General features: G+C 34.8%; 1 protein-coding gene across 2 annotated transcripts; it reads right to left on the reverse strand.

Moving 5' to 3' along the window:
* Window positions 1-350: 350 nt before the first annotated feature.
* Window positions 351-14,044, reverse strand: LOC100378869 (GPI alpha-1,6-mannosyltransferase 2-like). Of its 2 annotated transcripts, XM_002735593.4 has the most exons (3): window positions 13,961-14,044; window positions 3,539-4,741; window positions 351-2,408 (listed from the first exon to the last, which is right to left on the reverse strand). In XM_002735593.4, exons 1-3 carry the CDS (start codon window positions 14,033-14,035, stop codon window positions 2,130-2,132), a joined length of 1,557 nt encoding a protein of 518 aa, XP_002735639.2. In that variant the 5' UTR covers window positions 14,036-14,044; the 3' UTR covers window positions 351-2,129. The 2 variants fall into 2 exon arrangements, with proteins under 2 accessions (XP_002735639.2, XP_085364014.1); XM_085507888.1 differs by lacking the exons at window positions 351-2,408; window positions 3,539-4,741 and adding an exon at window positions 11,325-13,233 and having other exon boundaries at window positions 13,961-14,041.
* Window positions 14,045-14,256: the final 212 nt, after the last annotated feature.

Below are 14,256 nucleotides of genomic sequence, written 5' to 3' on the forward strand. Positions count from 1 at the left end.
TCCGTAAATTTTAAGCGAAGCTTGGACCCCCCCCCCCAAATACATTTTGCAAGATCCGCCCCTGCATAGAGAATAAGAATTAACTTGTGACCGGATGCAAGGCATAAACATGTATGCATCTTCAGTTGATAAAAAATGATTGTCCTGTATACATTTAATAAGATGCGAAGCAGTTGAATCAGATATGTAATCAAGGGTTCCTTTCACAACTTATTATTGCACGTGAACATGGTTGTACTATGGAGGTACTAACAGTACTCCGTTAGTACCTCCATGGTTGTACTGAAGGGTGATACGATGTATACTGCATCAAACAATGCAGGTAGATATACGTATGCACTACTGGTACCTTATGTAGGTAAAAGCTATGATTGTTTTTTAATTTCAGACGCTGGTGCACATCAGATGCAATTTCCAGGTTTTGACACAGAGTAGTGCCTAAGATTGAAATTTGTGCAATTCAAATTTTGTAGAATTCTCACTACGAGTGCCTCTACTACACCAGTTTTTAAAGCGGGGGAGTCGTCTCCTGCACATGCGTCAGTTGGCCATAGCGTTTCATTGTTTACAAACAAGCGTCTCTCTATGACCCTTTGCGTTTTTAGCGTGTGTTGTTATCGTCGCTTGGGACTCAATTCCTGCGCGTGCGCAGGTGACGACCCTCCCGCTTTAATTGGACTGAACCATGTACATCTGTGATTATTGCCAACTTTCCATCAAGAGTAAAATGTACTAACTTCAATGAGCTAACTATACATCTACACCTCTTTAACCCTTGAAGTGCCAGTGGCAACTTTTGGCACAATCTACAAAATGATTATGTAGTCTGCTCCTTTCCATATGAAGTGTTGTTAAAAACTGAAAAATCTCAGTATCTCAAACTGTAAGTTCTAAAAATGATGATGAAATTCAGTGACAATTTTACAAAATGTTACAATATTTGCACAGAGTTTCGGCAGGAAAAATTTCTGGCACTCAAATAGTTATATATCAAATTTACACTTACATAAAATAAACTGAATATTCATCAAGGAATGGTTACAACAGTTCAATGTTTATTATAGCGCCACCACACATCATGGCAAAAAAACCCATTTGTTTTCATAGATATACAAAGTGGCATACAATCACTTTGTTTAAGGTTATGCCAATTTGATAATAATCAGATTGAATTTTACTTTCACAAGAATTTAGATTTTGGATATTTTTTACATCTTGTAGATTTTAGTTCTGTGAAACTAGTCAGAACTTAATTTCAGAAATAAATGCATGGTTTCAGCAACCAAGTCATTTTCAAATTTTAAAGCAAAATAATGAAATACAAAAATGGGATTATTTTATATTTACAGAGCAATAAATAAAAACAACCTTTGAAATTTTGATCAATCAAGAGACTATTAATTTTTTTGATTGCATACATGTATTATGAATAATAAAGAATTCAAATAAAAGCACCACACATCTGATGTTCAGAATCTTTGCAAACAGTATACTGTAAAACGTGTGTTTTTAGCTAGCATTTTATTTTAGCCAATCTGTAAAATCGCTAATTCAAGATGCAGCTAATTTAACAGAAAGTATACTGTAAAACATGTTGAAAAAGCGGCATGCGAATTGTGGTAAAATGACGTAATAGCGAAATATTGATTTAGCGAATCTCTCTTGTCATTGTTGAATTGATAATAAAGTCATTAGCCACATCTTGAAATAACGAATCAGTTCTCTCGGTAAATTTGCGAAAAAGACATGTTTTACAGTATTCTCACAGGGAAATAGTCAACACTTCAGCTAAATTAAGATATTTTTGTTTGTCACTGTACTTGAACCTTGACATCTTTTGACAGAAAAACGCTGAATCAAGGCTATTTTTATTTGCTTTACTAGAAGCAACTGAATATTTGCAGACAAGATAATTACTGTACAACTTTTGACCATGGACACACCTCTGTCACTTATGCTTGTATCATTTGTCACTAACTTGAACAGAGCAAATACAATTTTATTAGGCATATAGAATCAGCCAACAAAAACTCGTTAAATTGTCAGTACCATGAAATTTCATGATCCTCTTCACTCTGACATGGAATTCTAGAAAATGTTTCTCTTGCAAGATTAAACCAGCATGTCTTTCACGTCCAAGGAAGAAAGTTACAATGTAATATAATCCCAAGAAGATTGTAAGCGAGAAAGAAACCCAGAATAATTTTTGTTTTTAAATCTTGACTTTTGATGCTTAGTATCTGCCTGGTTAGTACATTGTCTGTGGCACTATCTATGATGTTATCACGAGAACTCGAATTGTCACTAGTATTGTTTTCTTCAGAAGAGTTGGTAGTAGATGGTGTTGTCATGGCAGCAGCAAACCAATAAAATAAAGGACAGCTTGAGGAAATGAATCTCGTTATAACCTGCAATAAGACAAATTTATTGACTTTTTATAAAGACACAAAAGAAGGTTTTGCTTTTTATTGTCTCGCATCTTAATTTGAAACTTGTGCCTCATAAAATATGTGTTGTCACATGGTAAAATAAAGAAATGTTTTCTGTTTCTCAGAATGTTTTGTGCATGTATTCAAAATCTTTATTTAAACACTGAACCTTCATTTTGTTGTATTGAATACTAACAAAAAAGACCATATCATTTTTATCGGGTCAAGGAGCAAAATTTTTACTTATTTACTTACAGTAGAATGCTACTCATGAGTTTTTAACGTGCGCATATTTTAGTGCATTTAGCAGTATTGATATTTTGTGTCAAAATCTGTCTACAATTATTCATTTTAGTTTTAGTCATAAGTATGTGAACTTTTTTGGTTCAATGTCAATTTAAAGCAAAAACAAACAGTAAAATATAATGCACAGAGCAGCAGTTTCCATAGACACTATAGCTATGTTCACACGGCAGCATTCTATCAGAGCCGAACTACTGCTCCTCCCATGGATTAACAGGAGATTATCTCCAATGCGTTCATACGATCGGGAGCCGAACGAAAGTTTCCGTTCAGTCATTCTTTCAAGTTTTTGTCGCATAATTTCGTACGCCATTTTTTGTTTCCCGTTGTACTATCAATCTATTGCAATAATTCGTTACTATATATTAAGACGCGTACCTCTTTGCCAAGCCGGAAGTTGAGTGAAATTACAAAAGATGTCGACTCCGCCATAATTGAAATGAGAGGTTACTTGAAGAAGACGATTGAGGGCGTGATTTCGGCTCCGATAGTTGGGCTCGATGCATTTACACGATTGGAGCCATGTCGGGACTCAACCCTATTGGAGTTCAACCCCGAGGGTTTAGTGGAGCCGAACTTGGCTCGAGCCGACTCAAGCCGAACGCGTTTACATGACCATTTTTGCTGGCTCGAGCCGTTAGGCTCCGATAAAATGCTGTCGTGTGAAGGTAGCAATTATCTCTTTTTTTTTAACATGTATAGTAAAGTTCTGAGGTATACACGTATCCTATATATCCAGAGGAAACAATGGTAAAATACGCCAAAACAAACATTCTGTTTTCACTGTTATAAAACTGTCAACTTACCTGCACATTCATGAACAGCACACCGAAAACAACCAATACAATCATGTGACAAAGATAAACAAATACTCCATCACCATAGTAACCAATATGAATTTTATCATCATCATCTTCTTTATATTTTTTGGGTTTCAATCCAAGATATTTTATATAGTTCCATCTCACTCTACAATAATCCCAAACAGCCCAGCTACAGAACACAACCATTGGTGTAGCTAACATAAAGTTCGGAATTTGTTTCCATTCATAATATTTGAACAATCCATTATTCCAGTATTTTTCTTGTATGTGTGAGTAAACTATTGGAGGACTATTATTGCACCACGATGGCTGCTCATGAACATTTTGTAGTGGAGGAGAAAAATCCTCAATTTCAGTGACATCAGCATCATCAAAAACATCAGGACTATTTCTCCACGGATGTTCAATTTCAAAATAACTGAACAGTTTTTCATCAGTGCAAAATTTAACATAAGCGTAATACTGAAATATAATAAAAGGACAAAACACTGATATGAGCGTTACAATAGTAAGTAGTAAATACACTAGTGTCTTCGTGAATGATTGCACCATAGCTTTAAAGTTGAAACATCTGTGTAGGCAGAACAATTCCCAAATAATTCTTCTAGCAAACAGATACAAAAAAAATCCACAAGCAACAACACCATTGGATCTGGTTGCCGTGGCGACAGCAAACATTACAGATGAAGAAAAGATATATTTCTTTTCCAGCAATAACATTGCAAGAAAGCCAAGCATTGCAAATAGTGACTCAGTGTATGCAGCTGTCATAAATATTGCCGCTGGGTTTATGCTGAATAACAGAGCCGCCTGATAGGCTGTTTTCTCATTACGCAGGACAATGACACTGAGGCGATAGAGTACCAATGCGGTAATAGCAAAAAATGTTAAATTGCATGCTATACCACAGATTAAAATCACACTATGTTCACTCATAAACATCAATAGTTGTTGTGAAGTCGCTTGTTCTTTTGTGAATGACAATAAAAATGGATAAAGAGGGAAAAATGCAAAATGTTCTTCTTTTGTGTAACCATATTCTGCAATATACAAGAAATGTGCAGAATCCCAGTGTGTAAAGCCACCTAGTAGAGTGTAAACAACTTGGTCTCCAACTCCATTTATTTTCCATTCTGGATTGAATGCATCTGCTTCATGATCGGGTATAAGGTTGTTTGACACAATCTGAAAACAATTAAAATCAATATCATTTAAATCATAAACTTTTCAGGGGTTGACCACTCAAAACTCTGAAAGGGAAAATGGCAGAGCAACTGTGATAATTATTTGTTTCATTCTTATAGTTTTGAACAAAATTTATTTTCAGAACAGTGTTGCTGTACATTTGTTTAGCTATCCTGTTTCAAAGTAGTTTTGTAATATTATTGTCTGGTAAGTCACCGTTACACTGTTCAGGAAAGTCTCAACTATCCCAAAGTACATTTTTCTGAGAGTTTTTGGTCTTTGTTTACATTCTGATGGTTGCCAGGCAGTGAGAATACCTGGATGTTCGCCCTCGAGAATAACAAAATAGATAAAACTTGCTACAGTCAAGTCTCTTGGCATTTTTTTCAACATTGCATAGATTGACACAACTTATGTTTTGTTCTTGGAGTTGAAATAACTCTCTTCTTCCCATGGTTCCTGTTTTGAAAGTCATGACTTTGGTTTTATTATGATTAAAATTTAGTTGGAATTTCCATTTGCGACAGTACTCAGATATTTATTCAGTGCAGTTTAGACACCCAATTGAAATCAATTCTAGGTCATCTGCATACGATAAGGAGTTAATTTTATAATTATTTAATGTTATCTGGTTTATTTAATCTGTTAATGTATCATTCAAGTTATTCACCTAAAGATTAAAAAGCATTGGACTCGTATCACACCCTTACTTGTTTTAAATATTGGAGATTTTTTTTTGCCAATAGTATTGTTACACCACAGCCCAATCACAAGACTTTTACCGAACCACATCAAGGTCACGACTCGGTTAGCCTTGCTCAACTGGTTTGTAACCGGTCTTGTGATTGGTTGTTGACAAAATGCTGAACAGGCCACACCTCCAACTGTGCCGTGTCGTTCGGGCAAACCGTTAGGAATTCCTAAATGGAGTCAATTTATGTAGTTTTCTTGATTTATTCTGCAGATATCGGTAAAATGTAGGTAATGCTTTGGCGAAATTTGAAGGAGCAACTAATATTCTTCAACCTGGTATTTTTTTTAGATTTTATTTTTCATTCTTTTCGTCCGTTTTTTCGAGTTTAAAAAATGTGAGCTGGCTGGAGCCTTTATCCCTTGTCTATTTCTTACACTAGATACCAGCCGATAGCCGAAAGTTTCCTATTAATATGGTTCTTTAATAATTTATAAAATAAACCATCATAATCCATAATAAACCATCCCTCAGTATACTTCTCTAAGCTCAATGATATATAGGTAGATAATATTTGGTAATCATTTTCCTAAGTAACTATGAAAAATAGCTAGAAATTTCAAGCAATGGATCTTTATTGATAACGTAAAAGAAAATGTATCGGTAGAACAAATAACATGCACAACAACTATAAAATGGAATCACGAAAAGATTCTCGTATTCCTGTTTCAGTCACAATGTTTTTATTTCTGAATGACTTTTAAAACCTCTCTAGTATTCAATAGTTTATAGTTTTCAATCAATTAATTTATTTATTATGAAATTGGGTTTTCTTGATTTCTGTCTGAATTCTTCAACTTTATTGGGGATCTGTGTTTAGGGCGAGTTTTGTTTAACTTATTTACAATAAGGTTTTGTTCTGTTCCCTGATTTTTCTTTTGATTGTGAGATAGCTCTTTAAGTTTAACATCAAATGGGTAATTTTTCTTTTTGTATTACAAAGATTTTTTTCAGTAACCTGCATTTATTTTGTTGTCATGCCATTTCGTATTATGTTTTTGCACACTTATTAGTGTTCCTTCTAAAAATATTGTCTATCATGTTATCTTCAAAGTGATTAAAATCTGAGGCTCAAATTTTTTTTTATTTTTATATGTTTTTTCTTTTTCCTTTTGTTTATTTATGAATATTTTTGGTCATCAATTAACAAAAATAACTATAAAAATATATGAGAATAAGCCAGTTCACGGTTTAGCCGGCTTCGTAACGAGGCCGGGGTCACCTGGGGTCAAGGGGGATAAAAATCGCTGACGTTGGTGGCGTTGCATAGTGTTTGCCTTGACAGTCGCGTGGATACATGAATTTAAACGGGATTCTACTAGAATCTAAAGGCTAATCTGAGTTTATTCTGCATGTGAGTATACATCAGTTGTTTGCGATGATTATAATAACAATTTTCCGAGTCTGACAATAATATTTATTTGATTATGAGCACATTAAGAGTACATATGCAGAGTACCCAATTTATGACTTTGCTGTTGCCACAGAAATGTAGGTTGTATTTCATATTATGTAATATATTATGTCCATATGTGCCTAAATTTCACACAGTTTGTGTAAAAACATGTATAGAATATAGCACAGTATTATGGTCGTATTTCTAGTAGATACATTGACAAAATGTTCCATATAGTTAATTTTAATCCTAGTATTTGATGTATTGTTTGTCTAATGTTGATCAGTGGGTAGCTTCAACTCCCATGCTTTAGTTGCCATGGCAACCAATGTCAGAAAGTCAGTAGAAAATCTTTATACATTTTTATGCAAATTGACCACACTTCAACTGTTTATAGCAAATAACTGTTTGAATCATGTGATTTTAGGAACATGGATGACAATATGACTCTGAATGACTTTAAGCGATGGAAAGTTGATGCACTGAAAGCATATTTGAAGAAAAGAGGAGTAAGCTGTACTGGAAATAAAGAGACATTGGTTGCCAGGGCATTTGTAGTATGGGAGTTGAAGTTACCTTTTGTTCCAACTGATAAGGAATACCAGGAGACTGTGCGAAAAGAACTTGGAGATGCACTAACAACACCTGATGGCCCAGTTCCAGATCCCAAAACATTGGTGGGCTGGGAGGATGAAAAAACTGCCATGAGTAAGTGGCCGCCCACCATGATCCAAGATATAGGTAATGTGCTATTCCAAAGTACAATTTACTATACAAGCAATTACCTAAAATATTTCCTAAATCATCACATGTACCACTATTGAATATTGGAAGCAGTTTTGATAATTAGCTGTTGTATACTGTGATAGAAAAGCAACTTTTTAGAATACACTATCCAATTTCAGGTGTTTATTTGGCTAAGCTGGAACCTGCTAGACAAGAAGGAGTCTCCTTAATGCAGCGTATTATGAGTGACTATAAAGACCAGAAGGCCTATTCATACTTCTCCAGTCGTTGGCTTTTTGAAGTTAAATATCATCACATTACTCCTGGCAGCAAGTATTGCTTCCTTAAGGCCAAGTGCACTCCTTCACAGCGAATACGAGACATTCCACATGAAGTCTGGGTTCTGCTTCATAAGAAAACAGGCAACATCAACAGTGCATGCTGTTCATGTTTTGCAGGGTATGTACATGAATTTCTCTCTCTGATACTTCGCCATATTTAAATCATATTAAAGTGTGAGTCATAAAAGTATTAAATATATAGTGCAATGTTAAATATTATGTGAAGAAATTACATAATTATACTATATTAAATGATGCTATATTGGACTATACACTTGTGTTTACTTTAGAATTTTAGATTCCAGTGTCAGTAGATCAGCTTTGATATTTAATTTTTACACTTATGTATAACTATTTTCTTTACTTTTCATTTCAAGGATTGGCCAGAATTGCAATCATGTTGCAGCACTTCTATTTAAAGTTGATTTTTGCTGGCAGTATGGGTATGTGTCAACGACCTGCACATCACTTCCTTGTAGTTGGGCTGAAGGTGGAAAATCTTTGAAAGTTGAGCCATGCCGTGTAAGAGACATGAAAATTGTGAAGCCTAAAGCTTCAAGAACTGGTGAGAATATTCAAATTTTATTTATTGTGCAATTAATACACAAATAATTTTGTGAATTTTTTATTTGAAATGTACATTTAATGACTGTTTTTGCTGCTCTGTTTGTAGGCCAATCAACAGACATACACTCGGAGCAGAAAAAGATATTTCTGCCTTACCAGAAAAACAAGGGAATGAATTTCCAACAGTTTATGGGTAGATTGCAAGTGATCAACCCATCCAGTGTCCTCCTTCTGGAGAACAGTATGGATCGCCACACTATATGTCAGAAGTTTGACATGGTACATTCAAAAGCAGAAACCATTGCACCTCCATCAATGACTGAACTTGTTACCCAGTGTGATGAAAAAACAATCACTTTATCACATGAGGAGGTGAGAATGTTAGAAGTAGCAACTCGTGGCCAGGCTGATAACCCACTGTGGATAGCACAGCGAACAGGACGTTGCACTTCTTCCATATTTAAACAAGTTTGCACAAGAATGGATACTGCACTGAGAAACCCAGGAACTGATTGCACTAGGCTTGTAAACATCATCATGGGAAGAACTTCTGTCAGTGAAAATATCCCTGCACTAAAATATGGCAGAAGAATGGAAGATTTGGCAGCACAAAAATATTCTGAAAAGCAGAAAGCACATAAACATCTGAAAGTTGAAAAGTGTGGATTATTTGTGCTGCCAAATCTACCATATTTAGGTGCTTCTCCAGACAGAATGGTGCACTGCTGTTGCGGTCAAGGACTGCTAGAAATAAAATGTCCTATTAGCATAGTAGATAAGGAACCAAACCCTGCTAATCTACCTTATTTAGTAGATTAGGATGGTGTGGTATCGTTATCCAAGAAACATGAATATTTTTTTCAAATTCAGGGACAACTAGCTATTACTGGCTTGAAGTGGTGTGATTTTTTTGTGTACAGCCACAAAGGCCATTATATTGAAAGAGTATTGTTTGACGGTGAAATGTGGCAGGATATGCTAAAGAAACTCTGTCTCTTTTATGAGACATATGTTTTAGGGGCTTTGAGATTTTGTAGCACAACTGAAGTGGAGGTTGAAACATCTACAGACACTGTAGCTGCTCCAGACAGTATACCAGTAGCTGAACACAATGTGAAAGTATCCCAATTGCCAACAACAATGTCTACAAAGGAAGCAAAGAAAAGAAGCAAAAAGCCAGCCAAAGGAAAGGGCAAAAAACATAAGGTGGTCACTGAACCCATTTACTTGTGTGTAATTTGCACAACAGAGTGCCTTGAAACGCCTCACATTGAAACAAATGAACAAAACAGTATCATGTGTGATAAATGCAACATGTGGTGTCACTGGGGATGTGTGAACATTCAAGGGGAGGATGATGAAGAACTTGGAGAGGAAAAGTGGTATTGTCCTAACTGCAGAAAATAATTTTAGATTCCAGTGCTGACTACCAGTGCAATCCTACACAACATTCATTTGGTTACATGCAAACGTTAACTCAATTTTTTTTTTTTCAAACTGGATTCAGTATTTACCAAATGCAGAAGGCTCAACACTCAGATAACATGACAACAAAAAATAAATCACAAATGATCCTTTAACATTTATAAAATAGGCACCTTGGTGGTCATCACTGTACAAGACGTGTTTCTATATTTATTAATATGAAGTAGAAGTGGCATGTGTATTAAGTAGCTTATACAATATATGTGTGGAATATTATTGTAGAATTTGAATTAAAGTATGGACATTTATGAAATAGTATATTGTTTGATTTTTGAGTCTTTGCAGTTACCCTGTCTGTATGTGTGTGTGGGTGTGTGTGTGTGTGTGTGTGTGTGTGTGTGTGTGTGTCTGTTCGTTCCTCTGATATCTCAAGAACCGTATGTTGGTTTTTAATGAAACTTGGTGTATAGATGCTCTGGGCTAATCCGCAGATGTGATTAGTTTTGGATTAAAATCCATGCATATAATTAACCTAATTTTAATAATGATTAGATTTTTGACTTTTCCACTGATATCTCAGGTAAAATAATTATCACATTTCAATGAAACTTACATAGATACATAGGACGATGCACATACAGATATGTGAAATATTAATTACCTAATTTGCATAATTAATCAATTTTCAGCTTTTGATATTTCAAGTACTATTACTTCATTACTTTTCAATGAAACTTGTGTAAAAATGTGTGTATATTAATCAACTAATTTACATAATTAGTTAATTTTTGGCTTTTACACTGATAATGTACTAATTATTCCATTTCAATGAAACTTTTTACATGAGCACCCTGAAACAATATACAGACCTAAATCTATGCATAATAAGTGCTTAATTTGTATAATAATTCATTTGGTTCATTGAGGTAATCCACAGACATGATTAGTTTAATGTTGATAAACATTGAATATATATTATTAGCCCATTTCCGATATCAGAAAAATCAGATTTAAATTTAATTCATCGCAGAGGTGCTATGGAACTAATTAGACTAAAAACCATAGATGAAAAATTAGACTAAATACCATGGATTAAAAATTAAATGTATTTTCTGTATGTATTATAAATTTTGATGATGTGAATCACATTGTTTTTCATGTTATGCATCTCAAATAGCAAAAATTAGTTGACAAGCTTCTTGTTTGAAAAGCAAATCTTAAATTTATTTTAATGTATCTCCAATACTCTCAGCACACAGGCGTTCATTCTAAACCACCAGAACACATATTTATTTCAAGGCGTTACTCGTGGTGAATGAACATGATCATCAAACTTATTCCACCTTGCATTTAAAATTAAAATGTTCATATTTATTAGTATATATATTTATAACTAAAACACAATACAATATTTGATAAGCCTGTGTGTCATCACAAACATGTAATGTCAATGAACCAAGTTTGTCAGAAAAATATTTTAAAACGATTGTTTATATCATTCTTTATATAAATGTATTTATCAGGTTTGATCACAAAACTATCATATTTTTTGCAAATACACAGAAATTACAATATAAGAAAGGTGAAGCATTGATGGCACTTCATTAAACATGGTAAGTTATCCAGAGATCTGCAAAAACTGAAAGTTGCACATTATCCTATCAGTCCTACAAGAAAATAACTCAACTTGGTTCATTTGATTAATGGATCAAGGAGGTTACACAGTCCTGCACAGGTCATAATAATGTCATTTGCTAAAGGAACCAACGTTAAAGGAAGTGTTGTTTTGAGAATTCGAAAGCGCTTTATTCGCTCAATAGCTCTCTCAATGTGGATTCTGAGGTTGGCAACTTCTTTTGTTTTCTTGACGTCACTTCCTGACATTTGTTCATGGCCTCTTGCACCAGGAGGAATGATCAGCTCTGCCCTATGTAACAGTAAATCTCCTGCAATGTCAAACCCTCTATCAGCCATATATTGATCATATAATTCCACTTTGTCCATAAATCCACTATTCAGTGTGATATGTCGATCAGATGTCCGACCACCCCAAGCCTCTGAGAGAAACCCAATTTTACCACGTGGAGTAATGACTACTAGAACCTTGATGGTATTGTGTTTTTTATAGTCACTCCAGGTCAAGGCCTGGAGTTCAAGTTCTCTTGGTCTCTCTATAAAAAATTCTGTACAATCCAATATACCTCTAAGCCTTGGGGTCCGTTTCATGAAACACCTTGGGAGATTGGCTCTAATGTTTTCAGGGTCTGGTAGGAAAATACTTTCTTTCAGGAGAGGGCCTATCACTTTTACCCAAGTTGTGAATATGGATGATACTAAACCTTCTGATAAATTGAATGTTCTGGCGATGTATTCATTCAATAATCCAAGTCTCAATTTCATCAAAGTGATAAGCATTTCTTCTTTTATTTCCACCTTTCGTCCAGGTCCTCTCTTCATAGGTGACTCTTGTGTTTGAGACTTTGATGTCTTTGCACCTTTCCAATACATCATTTTAACAACCTTTGGTTTAAAGTATTCAAATAATAGATTAAATATTTTAATAGTTGTTATTCCAGTGTAGAAAAGACAAGCCTTGTCATCAGTTATAATTCCATCAAATTGTAGTTTAGGCTTTGGAGGTTTTTCAGAAAGTTGTTTTATCAGTTTGTCTTTCTCTTTTATTTCAATGTCTTTCATGTGGCACCTTGGACAATGTTCACCTGGACAATCACACTGCAGTGGCTCTATGTAGTTATGTATCCATTCAGGTATGTTTCTATCATCAGAAGGGCCAGCAATTGATGGGCATGTTATTGATGGTGTATCTGACAGTTCAGTATTGTCTGGATTTGATGAATGTGTGAATGTTACTTTCTGTCTCTTTCGTATTGGTTCAAGTGCATGTTTACAGAGTTTTCTTCTGGGTGCTTTTACTTTAGACAACGATCTTCCAAGAGCCAAAGTAGGATATGGGTGTTCTGTTGTTGGTTTACCATCAATGAAGTGCTCAGAGCAAACACGGTCATATTTGGTAGCCTCCCAGTTTTTTTTGGTTAATTTGTCTGTTCTGTACATTATCCTGCACCACTCTTTGTACATTTCATGATTATTCAGCTTTGATGGGAAGGGGTATAAGTAAAAAGGAGGGTCGCAAATACATGCTCCTACACCATGAAGGGACCTGTGTTGATCACATATTTCTGTTTTCCATTTGTTGATCCTATAGGTGCTGTTGTGGCACCCTACCACAGCACAAATAACTTTTGGCATTGTAGAATATGTTTATCTGAAGGAAAAAGCACATGGAATTATTTTAGTGTATACTTCTACAAGACGCAAGTTGTTATATTTATTTCAAATAAATATTGATATAGTATATGTATCAAACAGTAGCTAGGACTATTTATATTGACACTAAAAATTAGCCATATAGAATATTTTGACAATGAAATACGACCATAATACTGTGCTATATTCTATACATGTTTTTACACAAACTGTGTGAAATTTAGGCACATATGGACATAATATATTACATAATATGAAATACAACCTACATTTCTGTGGCAACAGCAAAGTCATAAATTGGGTACTCTGCATATGTACTCTTAATGTGCTCATAATCAAATAAATATTATTGTCAGACTCGGAAAATTGTTATTATAATCATCGCAAACAACTGATGTATACTCACATGCAGAATAAACTCAGATTAGCCTTTAGATTCTAGTAGAATCCCGTTTAAATGCATGTATCCACGCGACTGTCAAGGCAAACACTATGCAACGCCACCAACGTCAGCGATTTTTATCCCCCTTGACCCCAGGTGACCCCGGCCTCGTTACGAAGCCGGCTAAACCGTGAACTGGCTTATTAAAAAAAAAAAAAAAAATGCTGCCTATAAATTGCGTTATCATTGCGTGTGTTTTGAACGCACCCGGCTAACATATATTTATAATTGCTGGAGTTAAAATTAAGTATATGTATTCATAAACTAGGGTGCATATAAATACCTGTAGTAAAATTGTCACAACTCTAGTAAAAACTGCAAAAGTAACGACGCTTCCATCTCGAGTACAATCCATCATTAGCGGGTTGACCTCAGGGCAACAGTTTGGACAAATCAAAATGCCTGTTTCATTTAGAAATCTCTGTACCAATCACAACACCTGAAACATACACGATACAATAGTACCTAATGAACACGATAAATGACATTTCTAAATTGCCGCTTTATTTACAGATTTTTAATTATGGTCTTAGCTTGGAACTTGATGTATTCAAATAGTAGTTTCAGTTTAAATACAAA

This window comes from Saccoglossus kowalevskii, chromosome 14 (assembly GCF_978046115.1).
Source record: "Saccoglossus kowalevskii chromosome 14, keSacKowa6.1, whole genome shotgun sequence".
Taxonomy (NCBI): domain Eukaryota; kingdom Metazoa; phylum Hemichordata; class Enteropneusta; family Harrimaniidae; genus Saccoglossus; species Saccoglossus kowalevskii.